Source organism: Tyto alba, unplaced genomic scaffold (assembly GCF_018691265.1).
Source record: "Tyto alba isolate M040663 unplaced genomic scaffold, T.alba_DEE_v4.0 Super-Scaffold_7, whole genome shotgun sequence".
NCBI classification, from domain to species: domain Eukaryota; kingdom Metazoa; phylum Chordata; class Aves; order Strigiformes; family Tytonidae; genus Tyto; species Tyto alba.
Window position 1 is genome coordinate 14,527,763 of NW_024881328.1, and position 23,165 is coordinate 14,550,927.

At 39.8% G+C, this 23,165-nt stretch overlaps 1 protein-coding gene across 2 annotated transcripts in view; it reads right to left on the reverse strand.

The window, feature by feature from the left end:
- Positions 1 to 5,289: 5,289 nt before the first annotated feature.
- RALB (RAS like proto-oncogene B) overlaps positions 5,290 to 23,165 on the reverse strand; it is a 49,586-nt gene continuing 31,710 nt past the window's right edge. For both annotated transcript variants that reach the window (XM_032991608.2, XM_032991600.2), the window contains exons 2-5: positions 13,596 to 13,752; positions 12,256 to 12,464; positions 9,300 to 9,477; positions 5,290 to 7,201 (exon numbers count right to left, since the gene is read on the reverse strand). In XM_032991608.2, the coding sequence (XP_032847499.1) occupies positions 7,082 to 7,201; positions 9,300 to 9,477; positions 12,256 to 12,464; positions 13,596 to 13,709 (621 nt within the window). In that variant the 5' untranslated portion in view covers positions 13,710 to 13,752 and the 3' untranslated portion in view covers positions 5,290 to 7,081. The remainder of the gene's footprint in view (positions 7,202 to 9,299; positions 9,478 to 12,255; positions 12,465 to 13,595; positions 13,753 to 23,165) is intronic.

Below are 23,165 nucleotides of genomic sequence, written 5' to 3' on the forward strand. Positions count from 1 at the left end.
CTGCCATCCAGTGGCACTGCTCAGCACCTAGTTGGGAGTACCGTCACCAGGAGTGAAAGGAAAGAGGGGGTCATGTTTAGTTAAGCTTCCTGAACCAGAGCAGAACTAAAAATATTTAAAACCCTAAGGGTAAAGGCAAACATCCAAAGACAAAGAGCCAAGCAGGCCTACAAATAAATTAAAACGGAGACCCCAGAGTGAAAGAGGCTCTTCCATACCCATGACCAGGGCACTTACTAAAAAAAAAAAAAAGTCATATTTAAAACTAAACACCTAGTCCACCCCTCAGGCATTTGTTCATCAACTTAGTAGGTTTTGGCTTTCATAGCTCCACCTTCCTAGCAGGAAACAAAGTTTTAACTTCAGATTTCTGAATCCTGTCATTCTGGGCAAGGATACTTCTGTCTGGGAGGCCTGGGTCTGACCAGGACCATCTCTCTCAGGTTCTCAGCAGCCTTTCTAAAACTGAAAGGCCAGACAAGCTTTTAGGAGCAAAACTGCAGGCTATCTTGGGCAATGTTGCCATGATGTTTTTCATCTAGAAACAAGAAAGAATTTGGGTAGTTTTTTAGATAATTACTCCTTCCCCCAGTCCACAGTTGTTTTCCTTGTTTACACTTATAGAAGTGTAATGGCATCATTTTGTGGGGAGGGTAATCATGTAACAGAGCACTCTTACAGACCACAGGTTGAGAAACACTCATCCAAACAGCAAGTTCAGTCTGTTGCATGTGTTTTCCTTTTAAAACAAAAACAGAACACTATTAAACAGTAGGGAGTAACTTTCCTTGTCTCTCAATGCTACATGTATGCACAAGTTTGTCCTTGAATTCTGGTATTTGGCCTATGAAGCCAACATGCATAAAACCTCCGATACCCTAAATGCTAGACTTTAAAAACAAACTCTATAAACTCTGATTATATCAAAAACATGATTCTGCCTCAAAGCCAAGCAACAAAGCTCATTGAAGGGAACTTACTGTAAACTCTGGAGATTAACCAACTTTATCAGGAAGGCAAGTGCAGAGTATACGGTCCCAGTTTCACCTCAGCATTTTACTTCCAACCTCCTTTGGAGTTACAAGGCTTGAGGGGCCATTTGCTGGTATTTCCCTAGTAGAACCTATTCCCACAACAGACACTAAGCAGTTTGTGAGGAGGAGAGGCTGAGGGGCAGGGGAAAAAAAAAATTTAAATAGGATATTGTGTGTCCCCCCTCTGCCTGCCCCCAATTAGGCCTTTATATTTCAAAGAAAACCCAGCATCTTTAGTCACCCTTAGAAACAAAATGTTTTGTGAACTACTGCACAGTGCCATGGAACAATAAGTATTCTTTCTGGCATGCAAATCAGTGCTCAGTGAGCAGAACAAACTTACACTTGCAATGCAAACTGGTTTAATGCCATAGAAATCGTAAAGCCACCATCCTCATGAGAAATTGGGTGTTCTACTGCACACTAGAATGTTTAGGCAAGAATTAACATTAACATTTGCATGCAAAAGGAAAATTTTAATTTAGAAAAGGTCTCCTACTGCATGAGAGAATCATATGGCTGAGCAATGAGAACAGAAGAATCTGGTTAGCATGGATTTCCACATGTAATTCAGGTAGCAGACTAATAGCAGCTACTTGTATGCTCGTCTGAGCATGCTGAACAGCCCCTCTCCATGGTAGAGCTTCTAACTCTTAAAGCCACAAGATGGAGCCAACAGTTCTCAGGAAGAGGTGCCTGTACCATCCCAGGAACCCTCCAAGTATTTAGCACACAGAACCACATCAGGTAAGTGTTCTGGTTCGGGCAGAAGACAGGGAAGCACGAAGGCTGAAGCCAAGCTATGCATGTGCAATAATTCTCTAATTTCATCCTGCTGCAACTTTGAGAAGGCCTGTTCCTCACAAGCATCCACGCAATATCTGAAGAAAAAGTGCCATTCTGGGCTTTGGGTACAGCTATGCAATACAGCTGTGCTCAGAACCCTCTCCTGCCTCCTACACAACACTTTTCATGCTACCTGTTCTCTGCTGCAGAATATTTTAAAAATTACTTTATTGGAAGGGACAGCTATGTAAAACACTGTGGCAAACACCAGGCAAGCACCATGTAAACAAGATTACATAAACTGCTGTAATCCTTGGCCAGAAGTCATGAGCTAGGGCATGTTCTGCCTCCAACTTGTACAGGAGCGGCAGCAGAAACTGCACGCAAAGTTTACTGTGAATGTCATTTCTATGCCACTCCAAATTAAGTGCCCTAACAGTACCGTGAGTCTGTCATGAACCATCCTGCTTCAGAGGCATCTCAGCTTTGCTGCTGCCATTTGTTCATCGCAGACCAACACAGAAGACTAAGGATCAATACTTCCATACAATGTGGCTTACTCTTATTTAAACCACAAGATTGACTAAAGAAGAGGAAAGCAACTCTGTCATTTACACAGTTGCTACAAGCTATCTAATCCAATTAGGTTGAGGAAGATTAACTTTGAATGAATCAAACTAGTGTACCAATTCAGTCCTGAAGTATATGCAGACCACTTCTGGAAAACCAGTGATGGAGTCCTCAGTCACCTCCTCCCCTCCCTTCCCACAGTCTGTAATATAATCATGTTACAGATTTGATACAAAGGTTAGTTCCAGACACTGAGTCAGTGGTTGCCTGGTTCAAGAATTTGGGAATTATACATGCTTTTAAAAGGCTGTAAAAAAGCAATAACAAACAAGTACTATGCCTGTTTTTCTTTTTATTACCAATAGTAATACAAATCAGTTGTATTAGCATGATAATGAAAAGTGACCAGTTTTGTAGACATTAAAAATGTTTGTGCAAGTTAGAGACAGAGCTCTGAAGCTATGTAAAGAAAAAAATTTACAGTGTATAGTATAACATACATAGTTTAGAGGCAGTTTTATTAAATCTTGCAATCACAATCACTTCTATGCTAAACCTCTTCCTTGGTGTTAGAGATAACACCTTCCCCCCCCAAGAGGAACACCTGCCATTCCCATGAAGTGTGGAGATTATGGTGAAAAATCATAGCTTTTTTGTTCCTCTTCCCTCCTTCTCCTAACTATAAAGTCAACAGGAGGTGAACATTGCCACATATGTTTATAGCAATTAAAGAAAGCTTCTGTCTACATAAGCTCTGAGTTGAATTGATAAACAGTATCCTCTTTATGAGCAAGGATTGATACACCTGTCAGCCCCCAGTACTGGGTTAACACTTTGGAAATCTTTAAAAAAATATCTTGGTGAGCATTTAGTAGATGCATTTCCCTCCACTTCTTGATGAATTCTAGATTGTAGCTTTGTGCTTTAGACCTAGAGTATTCTTAAGCATTGTATTAGCCAGGTAGGATTCAACTGGATCTTCAGATGGCTATCAACATCTTACTGAAGTTCAATGCCCAGTACATGTATGCATACATATTTCTCCTCATCAAGCCAAGCATGCGCCTAGGAACTGCAGTAAAGACATAGCAGTCTGTATGGAACATATATGGCACAAGTCACTGAAGATGCACTTTATGCTGTATCTGAACTCTTGTCTGGAGAGATGCTTCTCAAAAAGAAACGAGGAGTGAAGTCTGCCTTTTTACTCCTGGAGTTTAACCTGCTTTTTTCCTATAATGACTTACCCCCCATTATAATGGGGACTTGTCTCATTGATGTTTGCTCAAACCAGGAAGACTGGAGCACCAAAATATCCACAGCTAAGCCACATATGGAAGATTGCATATAGCAGTAAACAGCTCCCTGACTTTAAGCCATTACACAATAATCATATTTGAATGCTTAAGTGCAAGTGCATAATTAAGTCTTGCATGACCTCCAGCTTCAAATATCGTTACTTGCCTCCAGCCACACTCCAAAAAGATTTAAGAGCACATTATACTGACAAGGAAAAGCCTTGGTCTTCAATTACCTAACATGCAAAGGCTGCTAGAACATATCAGCTTCAATACAGCCTTCAGTTGCCTCAGCTACACAGCACAGCTAGCAGGCAGACACACACAACCCCTCTTGCCAGAGTCCTCCTTGTTTGATGTACCTGATCTGCAAGTACTCCTTTAGATTAGAAGCCAAAGCTCCCTTTACTCACAGGGAGTCCTCAAGTCCAAAGGAAACATTTCTCTCTGCCTTTTTTTATTTACTCCGTCAACCCACCTGATGTTGATGTCCACTGATGCCCAGTGAAGCACACCTGGAAGTCATTCAATGACCCTCAAATCATATGGTCCCTATTTAGAAGGGCATGCGTTCAGGCACTTCCACTGTATGAGGTGGAAGCAACATGATTCTAATCCAGGGGAGCAGTTTTACTGCCCTCCTGGTACAAGTCAGAATGCTTGTTACCCACTGTTAGAGTAGCCAAGGCAGCTGCCTTGTTTATCATGTTTTCAGCTGTAACTGGAAAGATAAACTCAAGTTTGTCACAAGTACAGAAGAGGAATACTGAAAAGCTGCTGTAATTGGTCTCCAGGCCTAGTCTTTCTGGAAAAGGTGACAAGCACAGAACAGTAAAGAGGTGCAGTATCAAGCCATGAAGCAGCAAGGACCTTCTTCCAAGTCAGAAGTCCACCTCAGTAGTGGAACTTTATAAGTTTACAAAAAACAAAAACACAAACCTGAGTGAAAACAGCACATGGACTGTAAGAACACCAGTTGGAGACTCACTGTTCTGAGTAGAACTTCATCTGTCTTATCAAACACTGTCAGGTACCTTAAGACTAAAGAAATCAAAGGTCAAGGCATGCAAGTCTCTTGAGCCAATACAGCTGAGCTGCTCCTTGTGAGCTTTGCTGAGTTGAAAGCTTATTCAGTTTTGTTAGACACATTTTACAATTCACCTCAGAGGGGCTTGACCTAGATAAGCTTGTAATGTGAACTCAGCTGATGTTTATCCTTTAGGTTAATTAAGGACCTAACCCTTAGGTCTCAACTAAAACCAAACCTAAATAAGCCTTCCTCCAGAATGAGACATTCATTTGCTGTATGCACAACATACACTCAAAAATAGACTTTACCCATGGAAGTTCAAGAAACTTTGTTATCAGTGTTACAACTCCAAGTGTCCCATTAGGTACTTAGGCTTTAGACATAGGTGATGCAGCTCAAGGGACAAGTTCTGCAAGCCAGCAGGCTCCCAGGCTCTGCTTCAAAACTGTATCATCAAGTTGGTTTTGTAATACCAATTACACTGTTCACAGCAAAGTACTTCAATTGGTTAACCACTCTTTCTGCAAATACAATATAACATTAACAAAGAAGGAATTTAACTTCACAATAATGAAGATTACAGCACCTTTTATTTAGTAGTTTCCCCAATCCAATGAGTTGCCTGACAAGTTGAACTAGTTATGGAAGACAATGAGTTTACGGTAAGTCCCTGTGAAACCTTGGGTCAGAGGTTCTGATATCTAACACATCTTTTCCAAAATTCAGAAGTGAAATGCACAAGAGCAATCTAGTACATATTAAAAAATGTTTTTCAACCTCCAATTACAATACTAAGTACTGAACAGTATTTGCTACCCCTTCGCCTCAATAAGAAACATTATTTATTTAGTGCTGCAGTGTGCATTCAACAGCTTCATGGTGTTTTCCTTTCACCAAGTAACTGTTGTAAGCATCCAGATAATAAGCAAGGTACAGTCACTACTCCTTCAAAACAGGAGATAGCCATAATTTATTGAGAGATTCCACAATCAGAAGAGACAGCTGCTTTCCACAACAGCAACAGAAGTGGGTTTTTTGGCAACTGCACTTAATTTAAGCTGCATCAGAAAGCTCAGTTCAGTCAGTTGACAAGAGGATCTACTAAATACTGACTTTTCCATTTCTAGGTTGGTTTTTGTTGATCAATACATGACCACCATTGCATAATTGACAGCAAAACTCAATATGCATCCCCATGTGCTAGGTTGCTGTGCATCAGAAACAGTACATACAGAATTAACAGTAACAGATATGGCAACTGTTTAATTTCATTTGCTTTTTTGACACCATACAACTTACTAGCCAGCTAATCACTGAGAGGTAGCATGTATGCCTCGCCTATTCCAAGTCATGATTGTGTGATATGACCCATCCTTATTCTAAGTTTTCATCTTCAGCAAGACAAGAGACAGATGCAGATGTTCCCACATTCCAACATGATCACAAGTGTTCCAATATAAACAAAACCACTTAAATTACTTTCATTTTCACTATTCCAGTACCAGGGAGGGGAAGGATAATAGATGTAGAGTGAGTGTAATTGAGTCTAGCCACAATACATGGAAGAAACCCAGGATAGCGTTTCAAGGAGATGGTGACAGTATTATTTCCTTTGAAGAAAGGCTTACAGTCATTTTCTCACCCCATACCACTAATTTAAGGATGAGAAGACAGACCAGCAGGGAATGCATCTAGCCAGTATTTAAATATCAATTTTTGCATTGCCTAAATAAGTCTGAATTGAGTCCATAGGCTTGATTCATGAATGCTGTATTGACTGAACAGAACATGGAAGAAAGTTTGTTCCGAGTTGACTCAAGTGTCAGTTGCTATTTCTTACATGGAGTGTGGGGAAGAAGCCAGCAGATTTCAGTGTAAGAAATATCAGTGACAACAGAAGATGGAGACTCAAACCCTTTACCAGATGTCATCTAGCTTTTCTGCAGTTTGTAACATTAAGGAGGGCAACAACAGTGTGTGTGTGGGAAATTAATGTTTGAACCCGAACAGCTGTTCTTGTTAAGGCCAGTAGAGGTTCAAGAGAAACATATTCAGGGAAACATTACAGTAAACTAGGAAGTTAATACGAAAGTACTTTGTATAACCAAGCAGAAGGATTATAGTACTGAAACTGTTTCTAGTTTTGAAAGACACTGGGAAGACAGAGCCTGTTTCAGTTTAAGTAGGCATAGGTTTTGTTGAATACCAGAAATGGTTTCAAAGTTCTGTTTTCACATTTTGAAGGTGTGATATGCAAAGCAAGAGATAAGGGAGTCAATACAGACTTCCTTTCATGAATCCAGCCCTATATCCTTAGTGGTATCTTATCCATGCCACCTGTAGATATTTACAGTTCCCAAGCATCACAGTAAGCAACATCTTTCTTTAAAGCTTTTCTTGTTCTTGCCACTTTTCTTGCCATTCTTGTCTTTGTTTTCTGACATTTTCTTTGCTCTGATTTCTCTCATTAAATCAAAGAATACCTAGGAGGGAAAAAAAGAAAGATTAAACACTATCTGCCACCAGAAAGCAGGTAAAAACTACTATATTCAGCAGCAAATAAAGATGTAGCACCACACTGTACCTAATACAGCAGAAGTGAGTCTAGACATAGATCCCACTGACAAACAACATCAGAATTATGTGGTATGTCAAGCACTGGCAAGAAGTAGCACAATCTTACCTGGCTATCAAGTCATTCAACAGCCCTGTTTTTAAAGCTTTTTATTGAATATCAGTCTTGCACAAAAGTAACATTTGAAGTTCACAAGAACATTTGTGATTAGGAAACATTTCCAGGCAAATCACTCCTTAACTATGCAAAGCATTTAGTCCAGTCCTTTCCATGTAGTTACAAATACACTCTGCTCAGTAGTATTCTGCCTGTTTTATAATTAAAAAGCTGTAGCAATCAAGTGACAGCACCAGGCACAAAAAAATTCTCAGACTATGTTATAAGAAAGATTTAGAGAAAGTCACTATACCAATATTTACTCCAGAATTTTAGCTGATTTTGCCCCTGTACATCTGATGTCTAGGTACATACCACTTAAGACACAACAGCTGTTTTACTGTAGAGTTACTGGGAAGAATTATTTTTAGGATTACAGAACAAGAGCTTAATGTCACTCAAGTTAGGCTTTTTTTTTTTTTTAATGGGGAACTACACAAGTCTTCAATACTTGGAAACAAGACCATGTTACTGATTAGAAATAGAAGTGTTTGATTCAAAACCCCCTTGAGGATTTTTTTTATTCTGCTACAGTGTCAGTGCACCATCATCAGTGGCCAATAACTTGTTTCAATACACACAAAACAGTGCTTATATAGAGGACAACCAGTATGTCACGTGAGCTAGCTAGAGAAGACCTATGACAGCAAGTCTAGAATACCATGCTAATACACTCCGAACACACAGCTACAACTGATCAGAAAGCTAGTCTAAGTATAAAACAGGATAGGCATTTGCTATTGGCATGAGACAGCTCATAGGCAAAAGCAAGTCTAGGTATTCATGTTTTACTACATCACTCAGTTTATGCATCTGACAGTGACTTTAGTAACATTCTGGAAGTCAGAATGGTTCTTTACCAATTTTAAACTATGCCATGTCTTTTATAACCAAAAGGTCTTAATTCAAGTTTCATACACACTGTTTTAACCAATAATGAGAGAAATAGAGTTCCTACTATGTAGCATGCACCAACAGCATTTCCATTAGTAAACTACTATAGACTAGAAGAACAGAAAGCTGTCTAGAAGAACTTAGTCCAAATGTTCTTTGTCCAAAAAGAAAACTGCTTACAATTTGTAATCTTTAAACACATGCAGATTACCAAGCCACACTTTGAAGTCCTTAAGGGACCCAACAGCTATTTCAGATCATCTTTTCCAGACTGGTGAAGTTAAAAGGCATCTTCAAGAAATCCCCACTACACACAGAATGAAGGGGAGGCTTGAAACTGATTTTTTCCAACTACTGGGCAAACACTCTGTAGTTATAATTCATCTCTCTTCCGGAATAACCCACCACCACCACTGTTTATGAAAGAAGACAGAAGCAGGAACATGCTGAGAATGACTGTCCTAGACCAGCATGGACAAGTGAAAACAGGACAGGGGAACTGCAAGGAGTTCTTCTCACAATTCAAAGTAGTCTTGGCAGAAAACGGAGAATTAAGTCTTTAACATTAGGCACACCACATTTAGCTTTGTAGGGAAGAACAACTATTTATAAGTGTCTATACCTTGCTATTTATTGCTGTTATAATAATAGGACACAGTCTATAAACAAAACATACTTCAGGGAATCCTTAAACCCATTTACCCAATGTACTGTTGGAAAATTATTGGTTCAGGTACAAACAGTTAAAATGAGACAATAGCATTAACTTGTACTGGGTCTTTGGCTCCTCTAAGCTAGGTATTTGCTACAGTGTACACATTCCAGTAAGCTTATTTTTTATAATTGGACTTTCAGAGGCCCAACTGTAGATTTGCTTTTGTCCCAGCAAGAGTCAAGAATTAATTACTCAACTACTAAAGTAGTAACAATCTAATCGAGCATGTCATTTGTCTTACCTTATCTACATTGGCTCTAGTTTTGGCAGAAGTTTCTACGTACTGTACACCCCACTCCTCTGCCTTACTTCTAGCCTCTTCTACAGGCACTTGTCTGCGTTCTTCCAAGTCAGATTTGTTTCCCACTACCAGTAAAGGGATTTTATCCTCTTCAGCCTTCACACGCAGGATTTGTTCCCTAATGCATCAAGCATTCAAAATAAAAATATCTGTGTTAGTAGTAGCAACAAAAACTCCACCCTTATGAGGAGTGCATTAAGTAGTTTGTACATTACTAATGTTTACAACAGTACTTATCAGTACATTTCCCAACAGTTGAACACACACGTTAAAATGATTCCAAGTTTAACATACTAATGCTATGGGCTTTACACTAATAAAAGCTTCACACTTCCAGGAAGGCAGTTATACTGTTTAGTCAGTAAGTTTACTAACCAGGCTATAATAAAAAAAAACCTCTATGGCAGAAGAGCAACTCACAACAGGAGTTCACATCTAAATGAGGAAAACAGTAAAGTGTCACATTTGCCAAGTTTTACCTTGGCATTCAGTCATTTTCAATTTCCAGTCTGCATCCCACCTCAATATAGGTCTGGGCAACATCAAGGCTTTGCCAAGGCAGTAGATTTGGAACAGCATAAGTAGCTGGCAGAGATCATTCTTAATGGTTACCTAAACCTTACACAAAGGAGACAGTTACTAAATAGTGCTGAACTAAAACGCTAGAGACCTTCCTCCTTCAAAGACTCCAAGAAAATATTTGAACCATCAGCATTAACCTAGCTATCCTTTGTCCTAAAAGGACCTGTCAGCATTCAGGAAGCATCCAAGAAGCAACGCTATCTGTCAGTCTCAAAGCTTGTGATATTATTAGAGTAAAACACGGGTTAAAACTAGATTGACACATGCTGCTGTCCATCTAGGATACTGGAAGAACTGTATCAGTCTACAGTTTTTTAGATGGCTTCATTTTGTTATGAACAAGAGCCAAACTAGGTATGAGCATGGTGCTACACCCCCTCATTCCACTGAGTTACCACACTAATTCAGATGCCTGCACTTTCCATCCACAAAACTGAATGTATGTAGATTACACGAGAATCTAAAATAGTGTTAACACTGAAGCAGACAATCTGCTGTTGCATTCAATTGTACCTTCACACATTTTCAGATTACAGAGGCACCGAAAGCAAACACTCAGTGCATAGAATCAGCAGGAGAACTAGCCCATGGTTCATGCATTATTCAACTTCTCTGTAGTTTAAAAATTCTTAAAGTTAGAGGATCAATACCAATCTGCAGTTTAGCCTGTGATGTTCGTGACTCATACTGCCCACTCCCCCCTCCTTCCTGGGGAAGAGTTTTCCAAGGAGCTGGTTCTTCCATGTCAGCCTAATTAAATATTCCATTTAACTAATTTCATTATTTGTTTACTTCCAAACCACTGAAAAGTACAGATTCTCCATCTCAAAGCTTTTAGGTCCTTCTTGCCCATCTCTAGGGCTAGCACTGCTTTTTCATTGTTTTCTTCTGCTGGAATCTTGAACCAACACACAGTTAACCTAGTTACACAAGTCTGACAAAAAACAAACTGCCAAGATAAACACTCCTACTCCTTTTCATCCAAAGCCTTGAGTTTAACCTTGTATTTCATTTAAGCATACAAGCCAAAACCCAAACTAGGTACTTCAAGTGTCTCATTTTCTTCTAATTTTTTGAATGGTATCTGACTTTCTTTTTTCCTCCATCTTATACTCAGAACAGAGTACTCAGTTTTGCAGTCCTACAACAGCTCAACTGTTTAGCTCATTTGTGTGCTCCAGTTAGAGCAAACTGTGCAGAAATGCTCTGCTTGTGTGTTCCACAACTGTCAGCATTCTGAAGTCTAGCAAAGTTACAGAAGTATTATGTGACAAAGGAACAATATTTTCACATCTCTTAAAAGATTATGCAGTCTCCTACTACTGTTGAAAGAGTGTAATTCATTAAGAACCCAGACCAAAGCCATAGCGCACAAGGGGACCCCTTAGCGCTTTATGAAAACCCTAGAAATAGTTGTCTACCTTAGCACCAGCACGTGCATTACCAATTAGTATCTGTTAACCCTGCACCACTGTAGCAGATTGAACATAAGCCAGGCTGATAAAGGACTTCTATTCTGGCAAACATAAGGAACTCCAAACACCATGTTTTGGGAAGTGTTACTTCAAGTTGTACAGCTGTCCTAGGGAATCTCTGGATTACCTTCTACACTGATAGAACAGCTATTATCAAATAAGAGTTAGAACACTTGCCCTGAAGAACCTGGCTACATGAGTTCTGAGACTTGGACAATGGTTTCAACTCCTTGTTTTTCCTTTACACTACACAAGCATTTTCTGTGCTAAGTCTGGTGCTGATTTTTACATTAGTATTGCTAATCCCAAGAACAAAAATGGAAGTATTTACTACTGCTGTGTGTCTTTCTAGGAATACGTCTGCCTACAATAGTACTGCTTGGCTGCCAACACTTGTTTGGCACCAATCCATACCTGAGAGTGGAGGCTAATGCTTCCTTTCCTTAGAGCACCTGCTTCTAGCAGTAAGCAATACAGTGTCTGAAATCTGGCCAAAAGGCAGACTTAATTCCAGAAGCACTGATCAAAGATAATTAAACTTCACATCCACAAAGACCAAAAATTGGCTTGAATACACATGTTTTAGGAGTCCAAGAATCTGTTACTTGCCTGAAGTTGCTGCTGGCATAATGTATTCATAAATTGCAGGCATGAAGACAACTAGAGCCAGAGGCTGGATACCTTGGGTTAAGTTACCAGTTGCTGAGAGCAAAATGGTTGGGTTGCCACTTTTGACCAAATGGTAATAGACAAAGGATAGACCTGTAGCTTTTAAGAAGAGTTGTCAGACTAACATAGGAACCAGCTATTTCCCCCCACCTGGGAGAGAAACTACTTACCGAAACTCTGCTGTTGCTGTGAAGGATTCATGCTCTGTTATTGAGAAGACTAGAAGAAAACCTTCCCCACTGCGGAAATAGTTATCTCTGATAGCTGCATAATCCTCCTGTCCTGCTGTGTCCAGAATGTCTATCTGAACTTCTTCACCATCCAGAACTACCTTCTTTCTGTAGCTGTCAGCCTTGGTAGGTTCATAGTCTTCTACAAACTAAAGATGATAAAGGGATTAGTGTTTAGAATTACTGTCAAATAGCCTCAGTATTTGTCCATATCCATTTTCTTTCACTTCAGCGACATTTAAATTCCCCAAAACCTTCTCATAATTCAGTCAGCTACTAAGTTCCATCACTTTTTTTAGTTTTACTATAAAAAGCAAATTACTTAAGCACTTAATACGTCAAAGAGCCAGTCTGCCTAGTCAAGAGAAACTGTCTTGCTACATGAAACTGTTCAGCAATTTCAGCACAATTTAAGGGACTAAGATACAGTATAAGCTACCAACAACCTGGAGGCATTATCTAGATCTCCCACTTCAAGAAAAAGCATCTCAGGACTCCAGGTAGTTATCTGAAGGGTGTAGGTGGCCGCATCCACCTGTTAAACATGAAAACTTGCTCCATAATTACACAGGCACATACCTTAGTCCATCCAATATTGATCCGACCCTCAAAGCCACTGCCAGTTCAACTTGTAGTTCTGTGCTGACAGCACAAGTCCAACACAAGCTCCTTATCTTTCCACCTCCTTTCTCTCAAAGTACAACAAAAGGCTGTGCCATGAGCCTGATTAAACTGGCTGGCCTTCATTAATGACTGTCACCTGTTCAGATATTCACATCACTATAGTATGTGTGGACAGTCAATAGATAAACACTAACTTCTGAATTACAGGATCATATATTCCTTCACATACTAGTCTGAATTGTCTGACCAAGCTTCCTGTGTACCAGTATGGAAAAATTCATGCTATGAACACGCCTACTTTATCATCTGGCTCAGAGTGAACTAGAATGCTTACTTCTGACTTCAACCTTAAAATTGGCCTAAAAGAAACTGCAACAAAATTAAAGTTCAGTGTCAACTGGTAATAGCCTCTGTACACTCAGACAAGCACACACACATTATGCATGTCTCGAGGACTGTTCTTTCACTAATAAGCATTAATTTTGTCACTCTTAGCCAAAGATGTTCCCAGGGGCACTCTTCCCAGATTCTTACATTCTTCTCCTGCCAGTCAGGTCATCAGATCTTTTGCTACTTACATTTAGTTCCCTATTTCACTAAAGTTTAATAAGCTGTATCCACTGGTGCTTTACAGAAGCTGAACCAAAGCTACTTACCTCATCATACATGAATTGAAGAGTAAGTGCAGATTTGCCCACACCTCCACTGCCAACCATAATTACTTTATGGAGGGCCAAGGAACTCTGGTTCTTGCTCTTACTGGCAGCCATTGTCCTGCTTGCCACAGATGAAGTGCCAGGCAACCAATTAGAGCTGCAAACAGAAGAAAGACAGTTAGCCATGACATTGGTGCCATCATGGTAGTGTGCAGGTAAAGCACCTCACTAGCACTGAAAAAACAGATTAAAACCCTGCCCAGCAAGCCTGAAGAATGGGCCATTTCAATGCACTGGGAAGCAAATCACATCGGTGATGTCTAAAGTATGAGTAAGAATGATGTATTAGAACACACACCTATTTGTGACAACAGTACCATTAATAGAAGTGCCAAAGGTTTCTCAAAGCATCTACTAGCTGAACAAGCTGTTCTTATTTGTAAATGCATCCTACATGACTGCTATCTAAAGCAGTTTCCAAAGAAAAAAACCAACATTTTCTCAAACATGAAATTAAGTGTTTCTTATTGTTCTTTTTATAAGGCTTTACACCTTCCTAAAATATTTCTTTAATGTTGATGAAGCTTACTTTCAATCTGGAAGCAGAGCTATACCTTAGATCTGCTTGTAGGTAGAAATATGACTTTTGATCTCCTCTCTACATAGGTTAAGAAAAAAACAGAGATACACAGTAAATTCTGGCAGGAACAAGTTGCAAAAGCTTCCACAGGAGAAAGTCTTATGACATTGCATTAGCATTTATTATATACTCTTCCTGCTTTTTGATGCTGTATTTCTAATTTGCTCTTAGAGACATAAAATCCTGCTTTACTGCAAGAAATTCTCAGTTCCCATTCTTTTCCTGCTGCTGTAAAGCCATAAGAGAGTAAGCTTCAATAAACAAGTACTAGTTCACAAGCCTTCGTGTGTTATGCAAACCAAGCAATTAAGTGCTGGAAACCTCCAAAAAATACTGCCTTTTTTTATAAGACTAGCGAGACACGATAGTAGTGACAAACACAAGCATCAGCTGCCACACCCCAATTAGCACAGAGCAGCAGCTCTAAGAACAGCACATTGGGAAAAAAGAGAAGTGACCAGTACAAAAAGACATGTAACTGTAAGGGAGATGCTAGGACAGCAACATTTGTGTCCTCACAGCACAACTAAGGATCCCAGATGTTCGTATCCAAGCAGAGGGCTGTAAGGAGAACAGCAGACCATTCAGGAAATACCATTACAGAAAGTGGCTATAGCAGCCTTGATTTATAGCAGTGCACATTATTCCAAAAGCACAGATGCAATGGGCCTACCAGGAGTCTCAAATTTGCCTGATGTGATTATTCCAGAAATACACTGGAACTGCCACATCACACCATTAAGTTCTACTAGATGGAAATAAAAAGTCTACAGTAGATGTTAGAGCACTATATTGAAAGTCTTCAGCATAAGTAGCTGCCCTAAACAAAATTAGCTAGGGACCATGGGATTGTTAACCTACAAGTAAACTATAGGACTATTTAGCTTGGAAAGGACCTTTGAATGTTGCCCAGTCCAAACCTCTCCCTTAAAGCACTTTGCTCCAAGCAATACGGTTTATGTGCCCTGCGTTTTGAGGCTGACAATTCCACAACCAGTCTGGGCAATCTGCCCTGTGGTACGCTGATGGTGAAGATTTTTTTCCCCTTGTCATGACTTGATGTTCTGAAAAGCAACAATTCAAGCTAAATACTCATTGACTACTGCATACGAGAACAAACATGCCAACAATCAAGAAGTGCCCTCGGGACAGAATTTTCAAACATCTGAGCAGTATTATTTTTCTATGTAGTATTTTACTCACACCTGTTTGCTGCACACATTTGGTACAGTAATTCAAATTAATCACCTTTAAGTGTTCATTCTAGGATAAACACTGGTAAGTGAAGACAGGTATTTTCCTCTGGTAATCTTCTATATTATATTATATATCAGCTCCCTCATCCAGGACACCTCTTAGTACAGAAATGGGGTGTGACAATTCCTATCTCTCAGAGATTCTCCCCGTACAGCACTAACACACATTTGTGTTGAAGACAGTGAATTCAGTCATTACCCCAGAGATTATAAACCAGAAGAGGATTGCAAGCTTGATTTTTAGTTCTTAGTTACCAGAAAAGCAGTGAGGGAAGAGAACAGAGCTCCCTGACAGGGGAGCATGGGGAAACTGGGAGAAAACACTACAGGTAGCATCTGAACTCCAGAAGTCATTGCTGAAAGGCTTTCTTTCCTTATGGTTCACATGTTCTACAGGTGATAAACTAGAATTCAGCTTGTTGACCCAAACACCCAAGGCATAAGAGCTGTACATTGACTACACAATGAGATCTAGTTTGGGGACTTTAAGTGTTCCAGTGATAACACAGCTTGCTCTTAGTAAACTGTAGAGAAGTTTATTTTGTCCTAGTTCAAGAGTAGTCTGGCTTTGACAGCAGTAGATAAGATGCTTTCTGGAGAAGTCAAGTGATCCTTAGCAACTTTTCATTGTAATTGTGACTGGATTTAACCTCTAAGTATTCCTTTAACAAGCATCCTAAGGTAGTTGTAACAGCTGTGTTATCTAACACAAAGCTTTCAAGTTAACCATTTTTCTGGCAACACAAACTTAGTGCTGCTGACTGTTAAACTGCCCTAACTCCACTGTGCTGTGCAACTGCAATAAAAAGATTATTTACTAGTAGTCAAGAGAAGACAGCAACTTTCTTCCTCCTGTCAATACAGGTACAACATCTTTACCTGATCATATTAAAGGAATAGCTGCCTTTTAGGTAAAATACTGACCAACTTGATTCAGTACCAGCTCATCACAGAGGTAAGCGGAGATAGTATTTAAATCCTTCCTTCCTCCATCACACCTCAACACAAGCCAGTAGAAACTGCAAGGTCGGTCTTACAGTATTATCTGACTTGTAACCAAATTATAATATAGTTCATCCAATGCATACAAATTTACAGTTTGACTGCATCTAAAGCTCTCCTAGCTCTTGATGGCCAAGGTACTTGACCTTCCCTGCAGAGCTGTTACAAGTACCACTTGAATCCTTTAGTGTATCTACACTACATGAACCCTCTGAATGCAGGAATCTGCTCACACCCACAGCCCCTATATTGTATGCCTTCAGTGAAATCCCAGAAGCATTACACAAGGCATCTCTTCTTTGGTGGCAACAGAGGGAGCATGGCTCCCTCCAGTCCCAGACTAGCCAGGCAGTACAGAACAAGGCAAAGCTGAAGCAGTACAGCACAAGATTGACACAGGCTGTATCAGCACAGTGCCACCAGTGTTTACAAAACAGGCTAGTAGCACATCATTGGTTCAGAAAGGGGCATGGTGAGGTTTTCATAGGAATCCTCTAAAGTCACTGGAGCCAACTGTTTCTTTACTTGCATTTCCACCTCTGCAGCTCAAGAAACAGTTCACATATCGTGGTTCAAAGCTCACATCTAAATTCCTTGAAGTTAAAAGAAAAATAATCAATTAACACGAGTGGACACCCTCTTCGGTCACGTCCAAGTAGGCAAGGATGAATTTTCCTCCCATTCTGTAGATTAAGCATCCTTAAGGCAGTCAAGACACTCGCATTAACTCATCTGTTCCTTACAGAAAAGCAAGTCTCAGGAAATCCAACCACCTCTCAAAAAAGTAGCAGCATCCAGAAGAACCTGTGATGACTGCAACTGCTTTTAAAACATTATTCAATTCCCTTCAGTTTAAGATCTGCTGAAAAGCCTACTCTGAGTAAGTGACCAGAGAAGTCACCTAATTCTGTGATAAGTATTTCCTCTTCTCCCATATTGCTCTTTACTTGCTGGAAAGTAATCTGTACCCAGACAGTATACACCTTTCTCTGACAGAAAGAGAAGCGATCCGGTCAATATGTTTAATTTCAGTCTGTCATTTTACCCTCAGCTTTAATGACACCACATTGAACAATGTGTGGTAGGTGTCAAACTGTAAAAAAACATTCTGAAATATTTTTTTGGGGGGTGGGGGAAGTGTGTTGGGGTGTGTTCTGGTTATTTTGAAGCAGGGTGAACGGTAAAGTGCTAAACAGAACCCAAGTGAGAGAATAAACTTTTTCAGGCAGTCTTTCAATTTTAAGAAATTAGTAATTACCTGCTTCATCTGCTTTAAAAGATAAAGATTAAGCCATGGACTTGAGAACTCTGGATTTGTTTTATAATAGGCTACACAAAGCCACAAACACAATAAGAGCTTTGTGGGGCTAGTGAAAGACGCTCTTCAGACCAAATGAAGGTTATACCAGCAGACAGGCTGGCCACATCAAGCACAGCAAGATCTACAAATCAAACCACAATAGTTACTAAAAACCTATTTTGATTTTGACTTCTGAAGATCTATATTTGGCCATGTCACCCTCAATATTAAGAAATCTAACCATAAGATCACCAACTATTTCAGCCTTCCCTTGTCCTACCTGTTTATATTACAACTCCAGGTTAACTAAGGTCTCCTGCTGTAGAGGAAATGTTGCATCACTCTTGCTTGATCCCTCAAAACTGAGCACTTCAAGGCATTTGTTTATAAACAGCTTCATAAACTCCAAACTTAAGCATCAGTTTGCTTTCTCCACCCTCTTCTCAGCCTAACCAGTTAAACTGTTCAGAACATTGTTAACAAACAGGATTCGTCTACCTAATGACAAGACTCAGAGACTATTACTGAATAACTACATGTATTTCAAACCAGATAGCACTTTTATACCCCTTTTTACTTTACCTGCATTAAGACTCCAGTTATACAGTCATTCAAAGAAAGGAAAGAGCACTTGTCACTTCACAAGGAAGTAACCCATTTGGCTACAGACCACACAAAACCATAGAAGAAAAAAAAACATTAAAAACTTCACCAAGTCCACCTGTTTTCCAGTAAATATCCCACTATAATAGAAAAAAATCTAGACCCCTCAAAAGGCTTTAATTGGAATTGCTTCTAGTTCTTCCAATTCAGTTTGATATTTAAAACTGAAATAAAGCTCTATGCTCAACATTGCTGAGATCAGCCCTTGTTCTCTCACTGTGCAGCTGATATCTTTGGACATTTCTTTTCATTGCTATCCTGCCACTGAAAGCAGCCATTCTTCAGGTTTTAAAACAGGATTCTAGAAACCCTTAGCCCAATAGCTTGACAGATGAGCTTTGTTAAACCTTTCAGATACCTACTTTTAAAGGAAAAATCTGGGTATTCAACCTATTAAAGACTTAAGTATGATGTCACCAAAAGCAAGCACAGGAAGGACAAGGTTTTGTAACAGTATTTTAGTGATCTTCATTTATCACAATATGAGTTAGAGGCTTTCAGGTATTTAGTTCTGTGATATGCCCACAAGAACACAGTCACAGAAACTCCCTGGATCACAAAACTAATTAACAATCTCACTGAGCTATGAACTGTAAGAGCTCCTCAGCTGTTCTGAGGTTACCCAGAAAAATATAAGTACTGAAATTCCATTAGCTTTCAAGGGACTGTAAATGCTCCAACCGGTAATTTAACTATCAAAAAAAAACAGTGCATTTGAGATTAAGTGGCATATATACTGCTATTGAAAATTTTAAGATAAGCAGGCTAAAAATAAAAATGCTACTGTATCTTCTTTTGCTGTGCTAATATCTTACCTCTTGGCATGTCTCTACTTACTGGGTTTCAAGCTAAACAGAGATTATGATGTGTTTGGCAGAAGTTCCTGCTTGGGGTACCCTTATCCTTCCCCATGTACTGATGGGTGTTTCTACCTTCTCAGCTGCAGTTGCATATTTTTCTGGGCCATGCCTAATACGATCAAGGAATTTATTCAACTTGAATGATGCCTTGCAGAGGAGGTTGGGGTAGAAGTTTCACAGCCCCCATTTTTATCACCCAATGCTGCCATCACCACCCTCTCTCCCTCGCTCTCTTCTCCCTTGCCCCTAGCTGTTCAAGCCTATCTCCTCCTGCAGAAGAGCCATTCAGTGGGACTAACTGGGTCTGCCAGTCACATCAGCAAGGCCACATGCTTCAGTGCCAGTGCTGATGGAAGGGAAGAAAATCAGTTTGTACAACTGAGGCTAAAGGAGGCAGAACTGTAGCAACCCAAAGGTTACTTACATTACTTCAGAAATGGGGAAGTTCCCTGATCCTGTTCACACTATGCTCCTTAGAGAGGCATGCTGGTGCACCCAACAGCCTGCTGCCAGCATCCAGGCTGAGCACTGAAGTGAAACCTGAGCCTGGGAATTGCTTTCAATAATCAGGCATTTTCTCTCTCTGTGCAAGATCTATTAGTAGACTTGCAGTTGCAAAGATAAGGGCACTGGACCGGAAACTATAAATGGATTTGAAAAACTTAATACTTCATAACATCAGGAAGAAAGTAAGAATTTAGGGCAAGGAACTACCTTACACTGTACACATGAAGGTTATACTCTATAGACTGGATCCTTACTGGAAGAAGTGGCAACAGCCAAACCTCTAAATGTTCCAGGAAAAACTGCAGAATGAATACATCATTTACTTGATACACTGCAAGTTACAAGCTTACTTTACACTAGTTTCAATCAGTTAGAATTAAGTTACTAATCCCACCTGAAACCCAGAATGTAGTATAAAAGCAGTATTTTTTAATTTACTTGCAGACAGGAGTCCTCTGTGCATGCATGCACAAGAAAGCACATATTCTACACTGGGACCCAGAAATCACATTAAAACACTCTAACTATCAATAGCATCAGACATCCAGCCACTGGATGCCTGTCAGTTAAGATTAAGAATCCCTACTAGTGATCCTAAATCTTCATACTATATCTTACTTTTCACTATTCCAAACATTCCCATACAGTCATCTTCAGCTCTCCACTTAGATTAAAATTGTTTAATAATATCAAGTGATCTTTAGAAGAGTGGATTCGCTATACAAAGACTTCCAGTATTTTTCTGACACATGCAGTTATGTAGAATAAGATCACGAAGAACAAGAGACTCCCAGATGCATTGTTACTTTAACCAATCATTTACCCTAGCAACCTGCAAAATCTAGCACACAGATCTTGGCAACAGGTTATAGCTAGGTAGGACAACCCCACCTTTAAAGCTATCTTCAGAGCTGGGTCACCAGAATAGTGATCTATTTTAACTATGAAATACCTGTATATACTCAGCACATTTCCCCCCGCCCCATCCTTGCCAAGCACAGCTCAACTTTACCTATGAGTTTTGAGTGATGCATCCTTATAACTTAGAAAGCAAACCTAACAGCAGGCATTTACTTACTAGATAAAACACATAAATATATGCCCTTTCATATCAGTCAGTAGAGGACCACTGTAGATTATTCACTACAAATAGACAGTATCTCACACGTTAGCCAAAATTTCAAGGTAATAGCCTTGCTTTGAATAATCTTCATGTCCAAAGAAAACTGGAACTAAATCCTATCCAAGTCTGCAGCAAGGTTGCATATTTGAATGCAACTTTCAAAAATTTAGTCACAAGAAAGACTTGGTCTGGTCAGTCTGAGGATCAGAAGATCAGCAGTTTAAAGCAACCCTTTAAACTAAAGTCAGGTTTTATGCTGAACTGAAATACAGGCAAATGCATGCATATCCCTGTTCCTAAGGGACTTAAATATCTGAGGTTTTTTTAGAATTCACTTAGAGTGGAAGAAAAATAGCTAAGTAGATTGTTTCTGAGCAGTAGCTAAGTGAAGAAGAGAAAGGCCTGCTCTTCAATAATACTTTCAAGGCACTGCAACACCCCCACCTCTCCCACCCCCCAAAAAAGTTCACTTATATCTGTGTTTGACCAAAAGTTGCATAGGTCACGATACAAAGTTAATAGTCTTAACAGCCAGGTAACAACTGTATCAAGAGATTATCACTGCATGTAGACATGTCAACACAGTACTATTCTGCAATACTATAGTCACATGCAGCTCATAAAACCTTGAAAGTCATCTTAATCAGAGCTTGAATACAGACACTAGAATGCAAGCCTTATTTCTGCTGCTTCATTTTGTCACAGGCACAGTGTTTAGGTAGGCATCTCCATTTCCCAGCCCAATAAAGCAGTGCCTGTTTTTCCCCTTAGTCTTTATCAATTCAAAGACCATTCAACCACCAAGAGAAGAATCATGGAAAGCAGCATTAAAGAGACTATTATAATAAGAGGACAGAGTTACACAAAAACCTTTCCACTTCACTACCAAGCTAAGACTATGCTATGATACCAAGTTGATTCCTACTTTAAAAACACAGAGTTTATCTCAAAATTGAGCCCAGTAAGTGGAAATGCAACTACTTGGTTGGGCAATAATGTGTTTGTGTAACTGCAATCTGCTAGTCACCTATGTAAGTGGTTCTAAGTGGACAGATGACACTAATCCAAGTATACTTGTACTCAATTCATGTATACTGAATGCATACAAAGCATTGGAAATACCTACAAGAACAGAAGCTAATGGTTGTCTCCACTGCTGTTCCACTTTATCTTCTGAACCATACTATTCACATGGTCAACTTCTCTAGGATATGATGCATGAAAACAGTCTACAGAGTGCTGTACCCCTACAGTCATTAGGTGAGTCATCTCTACCCAGACGTCCTCATGGAGGAAGGAGATAAATTGGCAGTTTCCCCTACAGGATTCCTTATAGATCCTAATGAGGATCAGAAAAAAACAGAGACAATGTCGTGGTGGGAAAACTGCCAACACTCCAGCCTGCATCAACTTTCCGGGGATAGTACTTTAAAAATCTGTGTTAACAAGCCAACTGTAACTTTGCTCAGCTTGTATTCATGCTGCTACAAGGTCAGAAAATGCAACTCATGACTCTACCAAGGCACAGAGACCTAACATGATACTGTGCCCCTGTGCCTTCAGATCATCACCATTTGGAAGCTTGGATTTCTGTCCTGGGTGCAGCATCAGTGACACTGACAAACACATGAGGAAGAGACAACAGCAACAAGACAGATTTAGAATTACCCTTCCTGATAAGCACCCAAGCAGTTTGGTCCCCACATCATCATCAGTGAGAACAGTCACTCTTTTAGAGTAACAAAAGACTTGCACAACAGGTACATTTCAAGATTAAGAGGCTACCATACTTAAACAGCTTCAAGCACTGTTTATAGAATACTCTGTCTTTTAAAGCAGGGTTACTCCATTCACTTTTGCATTCTGAACTAATCAAAGTGAACATGTCCTTTTAAGTCTACAGAAGCTGTGGAGTGACTGGGGCCATATTTAACAGGTTTCTTACCTGTTCTGGTCTTTAAAGGCTTTTGACCTTGTTCTCCACAGATGGTGTGCACCTCTGATTAACAGCATGGTAGAATTGCAGTTTTAATGTTGCACCTGTCCTTTTAGATTCTAATAGTAGCCTTGCATCCTGCTTGCTACATTGGGTGCAACCCAGCAGCTCTGCCATGTTATCATAGCATCCTGTCACACAGATATCTATCCCACATCAGCAGTGACAAACTAGATAAGCACAAAACATGCTGCTTCCCTTCCTTAACTAGTAACATCAGTTC